At 42.1% G+C, this 17324-nt stretch overlaps 1 protein-coding gene across 3 annotated transcripts in view; it reads right to left on the bottom strand.

Moving 5' to 3' along the window:
• SCAI (suppressor of cancer cell invasion) overlaps positions 1-16356 on the bottom strand; it is a 130725-nt gene extending 114369 nt beyond the window's left edge. For all 3 annotated transcript variants that reach the window (XR_009051533.1, XM_057724314.1, XM_057724315.1), the window contains exons 1-2: positions 16211-16356; positions 15450-15494 (exon numbers count right to left, since the gene is read on the bottom strand). Coding sequence is in view for 2 of the 3 variants with exons in the window: in XM_057724314.1 (XP_057580297.1) it covers positions 15450-15494; positions 16211-16263 (98 nt within the window). In the remaining variant the exon portion in view is untranslated. The remainder of the gene's footprint in view (positions 1-15449; positions 15495-16210) is intronic.
• Between the last annotated feature and the right edge of the window lie 968 nt (positions 16357-17324).

The following is a 17324-nucleotide window of genomic DNA, read 5'->3' as shown; positions in this document are numbered from 1 at the left end:
TTAATTTAAAAAAACACGACATTTAATAAACATGTGAAATGAAAGTCAGAGATAAAAATCTATAAAGGAAGAAGACCAAGAATTTGTTGTCCTTCTCTTATGATACTGATGGTGCTCCCAAAGGTAGAAACACATTTTCTTAAAGTTGAGGCAGTTTAGTATATAGTATGGTGTCTACTCCAAACTCTGGCAAAATGGAATGTCAATCTGGTTATCTTCTGTTGTACAACTTAGTGGCTTAAAACAACAGTCTTTTGTTGTGCTTTTGAGTCTGCAGCTTGGGTAGAGCTTGGCAGGGACACGCTTCGCTGCTCTACGTGGGCACGCACAAGGCAGCGCGATGCTGATCTGGAGGATTACGATCTGCTTTTAGGACGCCTCACTCGCACGGCTGGCAGGCTGATGCTGGATGGCAGCTGGGGGCTCAGCTGGGTTTGAGGGCCAGGAGCTTCAGTTTCTCTCTTACAGGGGCCTGTCACTGGGTCTAAGCACCTATCCCAAGAGAGGAAGGTGGGCGTTGGTGGTATAGTGGTGAGCATAGCTGCCTTCCAAGAGAGGAAGGTGGAAGTACATGGCATTTCTATGACCTAGCCCCGGAAGTCACATAGTGTTGCTAGAGCCATGCTCTATTGGTGGAGACAGTTACAAAGGTCTGCCCTGGTTAGGAGACAGGGACACAGACCTCACTACTAGGTGGAAGGAATGTCAAGGTCACACTGTAAGAACATATGGAATGAAAGATACAATTACAGACATCTTTGGGAAACATAATCTACCACACCAATGGAATGGTTATGTTCAGAATATACTGAAGTTAACTTTTTGTTGGTGTTTATTGGTTTTTATTAAGTAGACTTTTCTTGCAAAAAGCAATGGGTAAAGAGACTGAAAATAACCTTGAGCTTCTCCTCCTCTGTGATGAAATGAATTCAGTGACCTACAAGTAATTATCTTCAGGGCCAAATGATAAAGAGAATAAAGGATGGGTAGGTACTTCCCAGAATAAAAAAGATGATAAAATAAGGAAACTGTGCAGTCTCTCACTAAAAATTAAACATATTTGAGTTGGAAGAAACTTTCACATCACTTAGTCTACTGCTTTAATTCTAGCAACCACCAGAAAGTTGAGCTTTTCTCATGTACCTTACAGTGAAGATTAGGGAAACCTCTTAATTTTAGCAAAGCTCAATAAAACCCTAAAATGCAAAAATTTTTATTCATTCATTTCATTCCCTATTGTCACTGGCAGCAAAAATCCTTAAAAATGAAAGTGCATCAAATACGTTCAGAGTTAACAGGGTAAGTGAAAAGCTGAGGCACCTGCATCCTGTTTCAAACCCTTTCAAGAAGGTTTATGGGCAGAGAGAACAACAGATTACATAATAGACAAGGCGGCGGGGGGGGGGGGGGGGGGGGGGGATGAACCAAACCCCTGAGGCGCACAAGAAAAAAAAAAAAAGGAAAAAGAAAAGGGGTGGCTAGAAACTAGCCAGAGGCCTGGGGATTTCATCAGCATGCTATACTATACGCTCTTTAAACACATTCTTATACTAACACTCCATCCTTAAGCCACAGTCCTTTCTCCACACACTAGAGCTAGAAGTAGCTCCAAAGATATCTAATTCACTGGTTTCCAACATTTTCAAGTATAAGAACCTGTTTTTTTTTTTTTTGGCACACGGGCTTAGTTGCTCTGTGGCATGTGGGATCTTCCTGGAGCTGGGATCGAACCCGTGACCTCTGCACTGGCAGGCGGATTCTTAACCACTGCGCCACCTAGGAAGCCCAAGAACCTGTTTTTTAAGAGTAAAACTTCTGTGGCTATCCATATGCAAGTTGTGATTTTATTACCTGGTTATTCCAAAAATCAGTAATGACGGAAGTATCATGAAGTCACTAATACCTCTACTAAATTCTACTGGACTTTTGTTACAAGGGCATTTATACACAATAGCATGTACATGAGACATTCGATTTAGGTGAAGTTCTTAGGAAACACTGAAAACATGTCAGGTATTGGTAAACACAAAGTAAACCATATTTGAAGAGGCTGAGACAGGAATTTTTATGGACTTTCTTTTGAGGTAGTTATGGCAGGATTTCTCCTGCTGTGCTTATGGTTGGACTCAATAACTAATCTCTTTCAACACAAATTCTATAATTCTCTTATAAATTATTAAAAGCATTCCCCTTCTTTTTAACTTACATCTTAAAGATTTAAAACTGGTTTGGGACAATACAGATGCATGTTTCTATTGTATAAAAAAGTTAAGAATCTTCTTACTTGTTGATGACATTTTATTGTCACCAGCCAGGAGTTACCTCAATAGGTAAATGGCTTGCTTACCTATTAGAAAGACAGGCTAATGGCAACAATTCTAAATTTAAAATCTTTATTTTTGGCAACTGTTCTCTAAAAATCTACACGTGATAACTCTATAGTTTGGAAATGATCACAACAGTTTAAGAGCTCTGACAGCCACTTTGCAGGCTTTTGGGAAACCATGTGTGAGCACTTTCAACATGGGCTCCCCACCCAGGAAGAACACCCAGGATATTGCCAACAGGCACATATGCTTTCAAGGCCCATGGAGTATATGGAGAGAGCCTGACAGAAAGAAACCCAACTGCAAAACAAGAGTCTAAAGAATGGTGCCTTGCCTCAGAGTGAAATGTTTCCAAACAGCTGCCAAATTTATGAAAACACAAGCACCTCGCCTGCTTAGGTTGTGGTGAAGATGGCCATTTCACGGCAGACTGCATTCACAAAGAGAACCCACAGCTAATACTGCAGAAGCTGTGACAGCTTTAGGAGCACTATGGAAAGCCAGGAATGAAACAAAGGCCACAAAAAAGACTAGGCTTATGTGTCAGCCAGGGTTCTCCTGAGAAACAGAAACAACAAGATGTGGGTGTGTGTGTGGGGGGGGGGGGGTGTATACATAGATAGATAATAAGGAATTGGCTCACACAATTATGGAGACTGACAAGTCCCAAGACCTGCAGTCGACAAGCTGGAGACCCAGGAGGGCCGATGGTATGGTTCCAGTCTGAGCCTAAAGGCCTGAGAAAGAGAAGGCTGACGGTTTAAATTCCAGTCTGGGAGCCAGCAAGCTCGAGATCCAAGAAGAGCAAGGCTCAGCTCGCATCCAAAGGCAGGAAGAGACTGAGGTCCCAACTCACACAGTCACAAAGAAGGAGTTCCTTCTTACTCGGCCTTTTTGTTTCAGCTCATCAACTGATTGGATGAGGCCCACCCACAGTGGGGAGGGCAGTCTGCTTTACTCAAGACTACAGATTCAAATGTTAATCTCATCCAGAGACACACTGACATGCCAGGAATAACGTTTGACCAAATATCTGGGCAACCCGTGCCCAAGTCAAGTTGACACATAAAATTACCCATCATCACAGCTTATTTGACTCTGATTCACCTATTCTTCCCAGACAACAAGAAGGGGTTGAAAAAGAGCTCAAAACCTGGTGACAGATACCAGGCAGAGGAAAACTGACCCCTTCACTGGCCAACGACCTTTTGGCTCTTCCCTTAATAAGAGTGAACATGAGCAGAGGACTACACCCCAATCTGTGGGACAAAAGACCAAGGAGAGAGCAAAGACTCTGAAGATGACGCACGCAAACGGCTGAAGATTCAGTTATTAGCACAGGGACACGTCACTGCCTGAAAGTAAACTGTCCTTCAATACCTCTAATCAAAAGATAGCTGCTTCCAAAATACACACACACACACACACACACACACACACACACACACACACATCAGAGACCTATCCAGGAGGTGAAAAACTCAGCCAGACATTGAGCCCTCTGGGTACAATGGAGCCAGTCCTGGAAGAAAGGAGCCTCTCTAAATAAAGAAATCACAGACTCACATAACTCACCCCTTGTGAAGCCAGGATAATAAGTTAAGCCGTTGGCGAGGGCTATAGTCATCTCAAGGCTCAACTAACGTAGGATCCCCTTCCAAGCTCACTCATGTGGTTGCTGGCAGGCCTTCCTTAACATGTGGCCCTCCCCATATGCTGCCTGAGCGTCTGCACAACATGGCAACTGGCTCCCCTCTATGCAGGGTGCCTCACATCGTGGCAGCTAGCCTCCTCCAGATGGAGTGAGCAGAGAGAGAGAACACCCAAGACAGGAGACGAAGACTCCCTATAACCTGACCTGGGAAATGACATCTCGTCATTTCTGTATTCTATTCCCTAGAGGCCAGTCACTGAGTCCACCCCACACTCCAGGGGAGAATTAAGCTCCATCTTTTGAAGAAAGGAAAATCAAAGAATCTGTACATAGGGACTTCTCTGGCGGTCCAGTGGTTAAAACTCACGCTCCCAATGCAGGGGGCCCCAGGTTCGATCCTGTATGCCGCAGTTAAGACCCGGCACAGCCAAATAAATAAATTTTTTTTAACTCAGTTAAAAAAGAAAGAATTTGTACACAGTTCTTTAAAACCACCACAGGGACTAAAAGAATTATTGAGGAAAAAAAGAAAAAAAAGTAGCTGGATAAGTGATTAAGACATCAATGGATGTTTTATTTGCACTGTACTCCCCAATCCTCAAGAAAACAGTCCTCGCCTCAAGGGAGGTTTGCGTTTGTTTTCTGAAAATGTGAACTCCTTGAGGAGATTACGCTGAGGGAAGGGTGGAAAGATAGTGCCTTTGAGGGAAGAAAGGTAGAAGCAAGAAGAAAAAAGGGGGTAATTTAACTGGGAAGGGGAAGGAGAGCTTTGGGACTCACAAAAACAGGGGCCCTGCAACTCCACCTCTTAGCAGTGTTCTAGAGAAATGACAAGGGACAAGTCTTTCTGGAAATGGGTGTGTATTGTACCTGGGAAAGCTGAAACTTCTACACCAGAATCCCCATATCTGGCAAAGATTCTTGTGCCTCAAGTCAGCCACAACCATTAGAGCCACCAAACACCAAGGACTCACATCCTCTTAGACAACATGCTTACCAGGCACAGCCACAGCGGACTGAAAACTAACCTTCCACCCTTCTCCTGGTTCCCCACAAGCCTCTCAGATTCTTGTACAACCCTAAGGAGGAGTGGATGCCCATTCTTAATTCCTGAGATTGAATTTTTCATCAGTTTGATAGAATTGGGGGAGGGGGGTGTCCCAAGGCTGGATTTAACTTCATTTAAAATAAATAATATATACAGTAACGTTCCATGGTTATCTGATTTTGTGAAATAAGATTCATACTGACTATATGGTATGGATATCTTTTACAATTCACTAATCTTGGTGGTTTCCAAAAAAGTTCCAAACAAGTTGCTCCATCAAAATATTAAGATTTTTCCATCACCGATATATTACTCCCTGATTTTTCCAGGCTATACTCTCCTAATGTATAGAATATTAAGCAATTAGTTATATATCCATGTGTATCTCCTAATGTATAGAATATAAAGCAATTAGTTTTATATTCATGTGTAGCTGCCTGGGTTCGCTACCCTCCCTGCAAAAATCTCGGCCTTGAACTTCCCAGGTGATCCAGTGGTTAAGACTCCACCCTTCTTCTGCAGGGCGCATGGGTTCGATCCCTGGTCAGGGAAGTTCCACACGCCACACGATGTGGCCAAAAAAAAAAAAAAAATCTTAGCTTTGTGAGAAAGCCATCCATTTAGGTTAATGACCCACAATTTCCATAAAGAAGAAAAATCAATTATACCGCATGATTCACAGGTCACTTACTTGGTCTCTCAATAGATCCAACCATAACCAGCACTGCAGATTACCTATACTTCAGGATCTTAACCTAAGATATAAGTCCCATTTGTGTGCTATTCAACTTTTGTCAAAAACCTAAATGAAAAAATACATTTTTGGTAGACTATGAAAGAACATAGTATATAATCCATTCTTCTGGATTTGCTGCTTTCAAAACTACTTCTACATTACACAATTCTTTCTTTCAAACAGACTCTCAGGATATAAAACAGATAGAAGCAGTGAGATGCTAGAAGAAATAAATCTCCTTGGAGAATGGCTGATTCTAAGCAAAAAACATACAAGATGGGTCTGGAATACCTTGTCCAACCCGGAAGCTACCAAAGTCTACAGGAGTTGTGTCAGAAGGACCCAAGAGCCAATTTAAAAGAGGCTTCCACTGGTCAATATGAACATCAACAAGAAAAATAATCATAATGGATTGAAATTCATTGCATACGTTTAAATCCATGAGTTGATAATATTATTATTAATAAAAGAAAGAAAGCCAGTCACCTTTGGAGCATGCTAGGAAACCAATTCATATTGAAATCTGATATAAAAAAAGAAAGGAGTAGGGGCACAGGCATTTATCCTGCTTTTCCTTTTACAAACTGTACCTAATGCAAATTAAACCATCAATGAAGAACAGATCAGTTGCCAGGGAGCTGGGGGTGCAAGGAGGGTGTGACTGTAATAGGGCACCAAAAGCAAGTTTTGGGGGTGACGGAACTATTCTATTCTCTTCCTGCAGCAGTGGTTACAGGAATCTACACATGTGTTCAAATGTCATGCAACTGTCAATCTGACTATATGTTAATTACAAAAATAAATAAAAATTTAATTTAAAAAAATTTATGTCAACAAAGGAACTTCTCCTTATAAAAGCACTCCAGCTAGTAATAAAGAAGGAACGAAAGATTCAGAATGTCACCATCTGTAACCTCAAATGAAATTACAGACACTGATCACTATGAGTTCCTAACAGAAAAAAAAAAAAAAGAGGCCCCGATGGAACTACACACCACACCTATAAAGTATTCTTTCAAAACAAAACAAAACAAAACAAAACCAACCTGAATCTCATCAGGCCTCTAGAACTAGAGACACACAGGGAATAAAGAAACATGTTAAACGATACCATGGGGGCTTCCTAGGTGGCGCAGTGGTTAAGAATCCACCTGCCAATGCAGAGGTCACGGGTTCGATCCCAGCTCCAGGAAGATCCCACATGCCATGGAGCAACTAAGCCCGTGTACCAAAAAAAAAAACACGATACCATGGGGACAGAGTCTACAAAATTCAGGCTGTGGAAAAACTGGTCAGTGGTTGCCAATTGGTTAGTGAGGACAGAAGGCAATCTGGGGGAGTGATGAAAATGTTCTATATGATGATTGTTGTGGTGGTTACGCAACTGTGTGCATTTGTCAAAATTCACAAAACTGTACACTAAAATAGGTAACCTTCATTATTATAAATCATATCAATACAAATTATACCTCAATCTTTTAGAAAACTAAAAATTCAGATTGTGGGAAACTTAACACGCATGCTTTCTTTAACAAATAAACAGCATAGGGAAAAAGAGAGAGTGGGAAAACTGTAGATTTTTTTTTTAAAAAGTAAAATCTAATCAACAAACTGCAGATTCTGAACCTTATCTGGATCCTGATTTGAACAGATTTTTTTTTATATGATTAGTCAACTGTGGATATCTTAATACTGACGAGATATCTAGTGATGTCAAGGAAATAGTGCTAAGTTTTAAGTTATTGTTAATGGAATTGCAGTTATATGCCTTAAGAGTCCTTATCTTTTAACAATATATACTAAAATATTCACAGATGAATAATATGTATAGAATACGCTTCAGGTGGAGTAGATGGGTATACAGATGAAATGGGATTCAGCTGACAATTGCTCAAGCTAGGTGATGAACAGTTCAGGTTCACTGTAGTATCTTAAGTTTACCTCTATTTGAAATTTTCCATATTAAAAATATACAGACAGGGCTTCCTAGGTGGCGCAGTGGTTGAGAATCCGCCTGCCAATTCAAGGGACACGGGTTCGATCCCTGCTCCAGCAAGATCCCACATGCCGCGGAGCAACTAAGCCCATGCGCCACAACTACTGAGCCTGCGCTTTAGAGCCTGTGAGCCACAACTATTGAGCCCACGTGCTGCAACTACTGAAGCCCACACGCCTAGAGCCCGTGCTCCACAACAAGAGAAGCCACGGCAATGAGGAGCCCGTGAACCACAATGAAGAGTAGCCCCCACTCACCACAACTAAAAAGAAAGCCCACACACAGCAAAAAAGACCCAACACAGCCAATAAAATAAATAAATAAATAAATAAATTTATAAAAAAAAAAAAATACAGACATACAGAAAAGTAGATCTAGAGCCTTGGAGGAGAGCTAGCCTGCTTAACCTTCCGACTACTCCTGGCGTGCCAAACGCTGGAGCCCTTGAATTACTGTCAGCAACCTTGAAAACCACTGCCCGAGCTAGTCTATGTTTAATTCTTGAATAAAATATTACCACGAAAACGCCAAATACTTTAACCATCCTCTCTTAGGCCCTCCCAGAGTCTGCTTTCACAGAATTAAAGTCTGGCATTTTGCCCTACGTTTTCGCCCCACACCTGCTACAAGAAATGGCTTTACCAAAACCACCGCCTTTCTGTAGGGATACTGCTGAGGTAAACACTAGCACTCTGTAACATTTCCGTGTTTCAATGTAGTTTAGAAGACATTCCCTTAGTTTTCCAGTAACTATGTCCAGAATCTGTTTCTCACCAAAGATTGTCCTCTTTGTACAGAGATCTGTCTCCCAGAGATAAACACTCCTTGTCTGATGACTACTTACAGAAAGACCGCAATGGACAGATAGTACCGCAAAGAGAGAACATCCAAAAGACGGAGCTGTCTGGTCTATTTCCACACCATGTACTGTAATGTTCTTTTGCCATCTGCACATTTCACTCAGCGGGGTCTCTCTGGGTTATCTCATTCCTTTCCATGACTTGGTCACTAAGGATCTGCTGTTGACTTCTAAATCTGTATCTCAAGCCCCAATCTCTCCCCTCAGCTCTAGACCCATGTTTTCATCTGCCTGGTTAAAGACAGTAGACTGAAGCACTTTACAATCCATATAGCTAAAATAAACTCATACTTTTACTCTTCCAAACGTGGATCTGTTGTCTCAATTAAATGTGTTACCATCCAACCTATTATTCAAGCTAAAAGCTCCTCAAGATACTGTAAAGAAAAGGAAAAGCCACAGACTGGGGGAAAAAAATCTGCAAAACATATACCTGATAAAGAATTTTCAGAATATATAAAGGATTCTTACAACTATATAAGAAGACAAACAACTGACAAAAAATGGGCAAAAGATTTGAACAGGAAATCACAAAAGCAGTTACAGGAATGCCGTATAAAAAATATAATGAGGACTTCCCTGGTGGCACAGTGGTTAAGCATCCACCTGCCAATGCAGGGGACACAGATTCAATCCCTGGTCCAGGAAGATCCCACATGCCATGAAGCAACTAAGCCCGTGTGCCACAACTACTGGGCCTGCGCTCTAGAACCTGAAAGCCACAACTACGGGGCCCACCTGCTGCAACTACTAAAGCCCAAGCACCTAGAGCCTGTGCTCTGCAACAAGAGAAGCCACTGCAATGAGAAGCCCACGCACCGCAACAAAGAGTAGCCCCCGCTCACCTCCAGAAAAAGCCCGCGTGCACCAACGAAGACCAGCCACAAAAAAAACATAATGATATCACTTCACACCCCTTAAATGGCAAACAATGGTGCTGGTTTCAAAGCGGTACGTATGTGTCAAAATTTATCAAACTGTACACTTTAAATATGTGCAGCTTATGGTCTGCCAATTACATACTTTAATATAACTGTTAAAAAGAAAAAGAATACCAAGTATTGACAAGGATGTGGAGCGAATGGAATCCCATACATTGTGCTAGTGGGAATACAAAATAGTATAGCCACTTTGGAAGACAGCTTGGCAATTTCTTAAAAAGCTAAACGCACACTTACCATAAGACCCAGCAAGTCCACTCCTAGGCATTTAATCAAGAGAAGTGAAAACATATGTTTGCACAAAGGCTTAACTCAAACGTTCATAACAGTTGTATTCATACTAGCCAAAAACTAGAAACAAGCCAAATGTCCATCAACTGGTGAATGATAAACAAATTATGGTAAAATCATACAATGAAATGCTCCTCAGCAATAAGAAGAAATTAACTACAGTTACAATCAATAACATGGATGAATCTCAAAAGCATTATGCCAAGAGGAAGAAGCGAGACACCAAAGACTATATACTGAATGATTCACTTACATGAAATTCTAGAAGAGACAAAATTACAGCGACAGGAAAAAAAGACCAGTGGTTGCCAGAACCATGACTGCAAGGAAACACGAGCAAATGGGGGGGGGCCACAGGATGACAGTGTTCTATATTACAATTGCAGTGGGTGGTTACACAACTATATACATTTATCAAAACTCCTCAAATTGTACGCTTAAACTTGGTGAATTCTGTCATAGGTGGCGCAGTGGTTAAGAATCTGCCTGCCAGCACTATTTACAATAGCCAGGACATGGAAGCAACCGAAATGTCCATCAACAGATGAATGGATAAAGAAGATGTGGTACATATATACAATGGAATATTACTCAGCTGTAAAAAGCAGTGAAACGGACATTTGTAGAGACATGGATGGACCTAGAGACTGTCATACAGGGTGAAGTGAGTCAGAAAGAGAAAAACAAATATCGTATATTAACACATATATATGGACTATAGAAAAATAGTACAAATCAACCGGTTTGCAAAGACCCAGATGTAGAGAACAAACCTATGGACACCAAGTGGGGAAAGCGGGGAGGGTTGGTGGGGGGAATGAATTGGGAGATTGGGATACCAAATTGTACACTCCAAATATATGCAGTTTATTATAAAAAATTAAAAATTAAAAATTAAAAAAAAAAAAACCCTGAAAAAGAATCATTAAAAAAATTTAAAAAAGAATCTGCCTGCCAGTGCAGGGGACATGAGTTTGATCCCTGCGCCAGGAAGATACCACATGCCGCAGAACAACTAAGCCCTTGTGCAACAACTATTGAGCCCATGTGCTGCAACTAGAGAAAGACTGCACTCAGCAACAAAGACCCAATGCAGCCAATAAATAAATAAATAAATATATTTAAAAAAACAAAAACACTGGAAGGAAAGGCAAAATAAAAATATTTAAACTAAGGATAGTTACAGCTATCATTTATTGAGTTCTTAATGTTGTCAGGAAATATTATCATGTATTTTACATTCATTATTTCAATGAATCCTCTCAATAAGCCATTCATTGAATCATCCAACAAAGAGCGACTGAATACCTATTATATGTAAGGCAGTGTTCTAAGTGCTGGGAATAGAACAGTAAGGAAAACAGACAAAACTCTCTGTACTTGTGCAGTTTACATGCTATTAGAGGAGAGTAATAATTCTACAAGGTGAGTACTATCATTACCCGCATTTGGCAAAACACCAAACAGGTTCAGAGGTTAAATACTTTGTCCAAGAGTCCAAAGCTAGCATTAGGAAGAGCTAGGATTCAAACTCAAATTCAGGATTTCTCAGCCTCAGCATCACTGACAATTTGAGCTGGATAATTCATCAGCTGGGAGGCTGTCCTGTATGCTGTAGGTGTTTAGGAGCATTCCTGGACTCTATCCACTAGATGCCCTGAGTTATAAACAACCAAAAACGTCTCCGGACATTGCCAAATGCCCCCTGGGAGGGAAAATCATCCCTTGTGGAGAACTATTGCATAATTTCTAAACCAACATCACAGCCCAAGCATTTAAAAACATCTTTCTTCCCACACCTGACACTGGTCCTGAATGCATCTCACCATTAGTCAGTCTACAACCTGGCTCTACTCTACTGCCAAAATTAACCTTCCAAACCTTCACAGCCTAGATGAAATGTCTGTAGAAACTGCCCTCACTTACCAGTACGAAGAATTACTATAAACTCTTCGTACATATACAAAGTCAATTACACCATCTCATTTTTGTGTGTCTGTCTTCCCCACTAATATGCAAGCTTCTCCCTATCAGGGGCCATATCTCATTCATGTCTATATCCCTAGTACCCGGAACTAGGAAGCATTTGAAGGTTTTTCAAATTCAAATGTAATTCAAACAAATCACATATACCACCAAAAAGTCTAGATCCCTTTGCTTTATTTTTACATACACACACACACACACACACCCAAATCATACAATAAAGCTTTAATCAACATGAATCCTATCCAACCAAATGCGTCTTGTTCCTAATAGGATCTTAAAGGATTCTCTAACTCATAACCCAAACTTTATTAACAGACATATTGAAGCCTTCGGAATTTTTCCAAAACCACGCAGAGATAAAATTTCCTAATCTTATAACTCCTTTCAGTCTAGTAGTTTTTCAGGGGCATTAAATAGTATCACATTATTTCAGACCACCAACACCCCATCCCACACTAACTTCCTCCTACCACTAATTCATTTGTTAGTTCACCATGTTTTTACTGAGCAGCCCCTCAGTATTAGAGGTGAAAAGAAGAACTAAGAAAAGGAAACAAATGTTTTCGGGGGTGGGGAGTGGGCAGAGACACAAAGAACTGGTAACAGTGGGGTATGAGGTGCTTATCTCAAATTATCTTAGTTTTTCTTAAACTGTCTTCTGGTTTGATCCACTAGAAATGTTCTCAAAAGATAACTCAGCCACTAACTAATGTCCATCAAAAAGAATGACAACAGCAACGATCCTAAAATAAAAATCACACTTTTGGCAACTGTTTTCTAAAATGGAATACGATATACAGCATAACAGTCAACAACTCTACACATCAGGGCAACTCAAAGGAATACTACATTCAGCAATTAATTCCTCTTGAGATGTTATATAATTTGATACTGAGAATTTTATGGCCATAGTATACAACTCATAAAAACAGCTATAAATAATTTCTGGCTACAACCATTATATCCTCTCTCTATAACCCATCTTTAGAGCTTGTTTGGCCATTACTTCTATTTTTAGAGCAATCCCAGAACTGTTTTCTGAGGAAAATCTTGGTCTTGCCCACAGGATCTCTTTAGAGATATGTGCTGGCTGTCCACACAGGTCAAAATGCTGACTCGATCAGGCTCTGGCCTCAGAGACACAGAATGTGTGCCCTCAAGACTCCTGACTGAGGACATAAACTTAAACTCATTGCTGCCTGATGCTTACCAATACTTGGCTACAAGAAATAATATTCATGGAACAAATTATTCAAGGACTCATTCGCTCAATAATTCAATCAAACGTTCTCTAAGTGCCAGGCACCATTCTAGGTGCTGAGGATAAGTAGAGACCTTGCAGCTTACTCAGCCCTCCTAAGCCCTGAACCAAGCCAAACCATCGGTGAGCAGCATACCTAAACCCAGCTGCTCTGGCTCTTGGAGAATGTTCACTGGCATCACCTAAACCTGGATTGAGAAGCATTATAAGAAGCAATCTTAAAAAACTCTCTACTATGTTCATCATTGGGTGGTTCCCCCCCCCCAACAAAACCAGTGTCCCCATAATGAAAGCCAACGAGAGAAAATTTTCTCTAAATGTCAAAAAAAGTGTGCCTCTCTTGAACATGTGTTTGATTTTACAGACAACACGAATCTGGAAGTTGAGCTTTATTTTCTTCTTAGCTTTTGTTCTAGGAAGCCAAATGTGGAACCTACCTTTAGTAACTGTGCAATACTTTCTAGTCTATATACTAACTTCACCACTGATTTAATTTTATTATTCTTCTCTCATGTCTTCTTTGCCTTAATATCTTTATTTTTAATCCTCTGTACTGTATATATTTTGAAAAGAAGTGGAAATAAAAGGTATTTAATAGGTGCTTTTTTAACCTAAAGTTTATTGTATACTTTCTATGAGCCAGGCACTATACTAAGCACTTTACAACCCTAGAAGGGTTGAACTATTATTATTTCCATTACACAGATGAAGAAGGTGAGGCTCAGAGAGGTTTATTAACTTGCTTATGATCTCATAACTTGTATTTGACAGAGCTAGGACTCAAATTCAACTCAAACCATTACACCTAGGTGTATCTACAGGCTATCACAGGAACAAATAAAGCAGAGAAGAGGAAGATGAAGGAGACGGTAGAAAGTCCGCATGGAAGATGTGATGTTTGAGGGAGGTCTTAAAGGAGGGGAGCTTGCCAAGGAAAGAGGAGAAAGTATTCCAGAGAGAAAGAGAAATCATGTGCAAAAACCCAAACACAAGTTCTGGGAATGGCAAACAGAACACAAAGTTACACAGAGCAATTAGTGCATTGTGAAGGGTTCACCAGAAAGTTAAGCCGTTTAATACTAGACATTTAGTTAGATCCATTGTTGAGAATTTCCATGGCCACAGTACTCAACTGCGGCTGGAAAGATAGGCAGAAGTGGTAGCTGTCAAACACTTAAGATGTGGCTCACGTGACTGAGGAACTGAATTTTTAATAAATATTATTCATTGCAATTTAAATTTTAAAACTGATAATTACTAGAAAATGTTTATATCTGGAACAACTTGAGATGTGAATCTGCTTTTTATCTCTAAATTATGAAATCTACATACAGATCAAATTTTTCTAATGAAAAATGGCCAATATGGTAGGCCACTACAGGCCTAAAGAGTGACAAAGGAACTTTGGCTGTTGGCACCTTCCACCATCAACATATCATATCTACCTACTAGTTAAGGTTTTCTGTGTATTAACGTCAATAACTTAGCAAGTATTAACTATTACAGTGGTCCTACTGGTCACATCCTCACTACTCTAACTTACCTTCTCCAGGCCAATGCCTGTGAAAAAGGAATCTTCAAATGACTACACAGAATTGCTATGTAGTACCTGACACATGGAATGTGCTCATAAATGCTTGTGGAATGGATACTCTTCATGACTCAAGGAATAATGCACTTGCTGCGGACTACCTAAGCCCTTTGTTTCTATTTTCCTGCAGTTCAACTGTTTATCAGACTCTGCGTACAATGAAGAAAAGAAAAAGCAGTAAGAAAACCGATTTTCAACTGTATATTTATTACAGGCATTATAGTATAATGGTTTAGAGCTTCAGCTCTGGAGTCGCACTGCCGGGATTCAAATCCTGGTTCTATCATTTATTAGATGTGTGATTTTGGATAAATGCTCGACTTCTCTTGTGCCTCAGTTCTCTCTTGTGTAAAATAGTGATAACTGGACACACTTCCTTGGGGTGCTTCAAGGATTACAGAAGATAATACAGATAAGCACTTGCACATCGTACCTGACACACAGTAGATGTTCAATAGACATTAGCTTTTTAAACAGAGTTACTGCATAAATTGAAATTACGGCTAACATAAAAAACTAGGACTTCTCAGTTATCCACATCTCTTTCCCATATAATCTTAGATACCATAAAAAAAAAAAGGTACAGGTAGTACTTTCAAGTACTCAGAAGAGAAAGCTTGCAGATAGTTACATTCATTAAGAAAGAAGCTAAATAAAAAACTTCATCTACTGACACTGTAATTATGCGGTACAGCATAGGTGCAGCCAAGCAAACGGAAAAACACGAAGCAAAATTAGGAAGGCATTTTGCCTTACCTGCTTTTCCGTTTTCGAGGTGGTTTCTCCACTGTGCCAGTCAGTCTACAGACCAAAAAGATAAGATGGTAACTAAAAGTAACATCCAAGAACACATCCGCGGGCCCTACGGTGCCAAGTCAAGAACTCAATGCACCACCCTCCAGAACTACAGGCTCGCTAAGCCCATACCTGACCTTACAAATGCCTTATGCTCTGTTTCCCCTATTTACCAAGACCAAGCGATCCTGGGACTCACCGTTCCCCCAATGCCTGCTTAACCCAAACCCTGCTCTGCCTCCTGGCCCCTCACTCCATCCTCAGCTCCTATTCGTCACAGCCTAGCTCCCCCAAATCACCCACCACCACCTACTCATTGTCTGCCTCATCACCCCGGCAAGCCCCTCGGGCTTCCCCTTGCCCATGCCCACCCCCTCCAGACCCGTGCACTGCCCCTCCGATCCCCGCCCCTCCCGACCCCGCGCCCCCCGCATTCCACGGCCCCTCCACAGGGCGCGCGCGCCCTGCCCCTCCCGGCCCAGCGCCCGCAGTCGCACCCCTCGGCGCCCCTTCCCTCACACACCCCTCTCACCCGGCCTGGAGGATGCGACCGCCGCCCAGCCCGCCCCGCCGCCCCCAGGCGCCCCCCGAATTCCCCGCAGCCCGCACCCCCCGCCCCTCCAGTCTCGGTGCCCCGAATGCTTCGCGGCCCCAAGCTGCTGCCCTGGGCCCGCTCCCGCGCCCCATCCCCAACCCCGACGTCCATCCAGCCCCCGCCCCACCTGGGGGCCAGGCGACTCCGCGGCTGCTGGGGCTGCCGGGCTCCTCTGACCATCCGGCTCCTGCTCCGCCGCGGGAGCTGCTCCGGCGGCCGCAGGGCTCGCTCGGGAAGCTGAAGCGGCGGAGGCTGGAGCAAGCGGAGAGGCGGGCGGAGGGCCTCGCGCCTCTGCAAAGCTTGCCGCGGGGCCCGCCTCCTCCGCGCCTCTGCTCGGCTCCCATTGGCTAGAACCGTAGTGTGGCCGAAAGCCTGGCGGTTGATTGGACGCTCGGGCCGTCACATCCCGCCACCTAGAGTTTGGTTGAGACTGCAGGTGGCGGCGGAGGTGCTTTAGACACTGCTAGCACGGCCAGGGTGATCTAAGCGCCACCGTGCGGTCGAAAGTAGAAACTGCATCTCGGGCGCCAGACACCTGCGGGCAGGTTCTTCTGGCTGTGTCCTGCATCCCACACACCTGCTGGCGCCCCTCAAAACTGCACCATGCCAGGACCAACAGCCAAGCGCTGCAATTTGCCAAATTCCTCTGGCAGGTGCGACAGTGAGATAGGTCTCCAAAATGAGCTTCATTTTGAACCACCTCATATCCGGTCCCTGACTACATCATGCTGAAATGGTCAGCGCTCACAGATACCCTTCCTCGAGGATCCAGCAAGAAAACTGTAAGAATCTATCAAAATAAAGCGTGGTTTAGGTGCTCAATCCTCTGCAGAAAAGATCACAAGCTTGGGTGCAGGCTTCCAAGAAAGCAAAAGATTTTTTTAAAATAAATTACCAAGAAAGGAAAATCAGCCCTGTAAACAGAATTGATGCTGTAATCAAAAGCAATGTGCTCCGTTTTCAAGCGCCTAAATGGAATTGACCCGACTGTGTTGCCAACCGTCCTGTGATACTGCAGATGATTGTGACTTCTACTCCAGCTAATCAATTTTAAAATAAATTTCCTTTCATTTTTAGTGTTGTTGACAGACCTAAGCATGCAAGACTACTAGCACATAAGCATGAAAAATCAGTTACCTTTTCTCTCCTACTTTAACAAGGCCAATCCTTGAACGTAAGAAATCTCATTAACATATTAACAAAATTATTCCTCTAAGGTGGAATCCCCTTCAGCCTTTCTG

This window comes from Hippopotamus amphibius, chromosome 2 (genome assembly GCF_030028045.1).
Source record: "Hippopotamus amphibius kiboko isolate mHipAmp2 chromosome 2, mHipAmp2.hap2, whole genome shotgun sequence".
Classification (NCBI taxonomy): Eukaryota; Metazoa; Chordata; class Mammalia; order Artiodactyla; family Hippopotamidae; genus Hippopotamus; species Hippopotamus amphibius.
The sequence above is the reverse complement of the archived record's forward strand: the minus strand, read 5'-3'. Positions and strand labels throughout refer to the sequence as shown.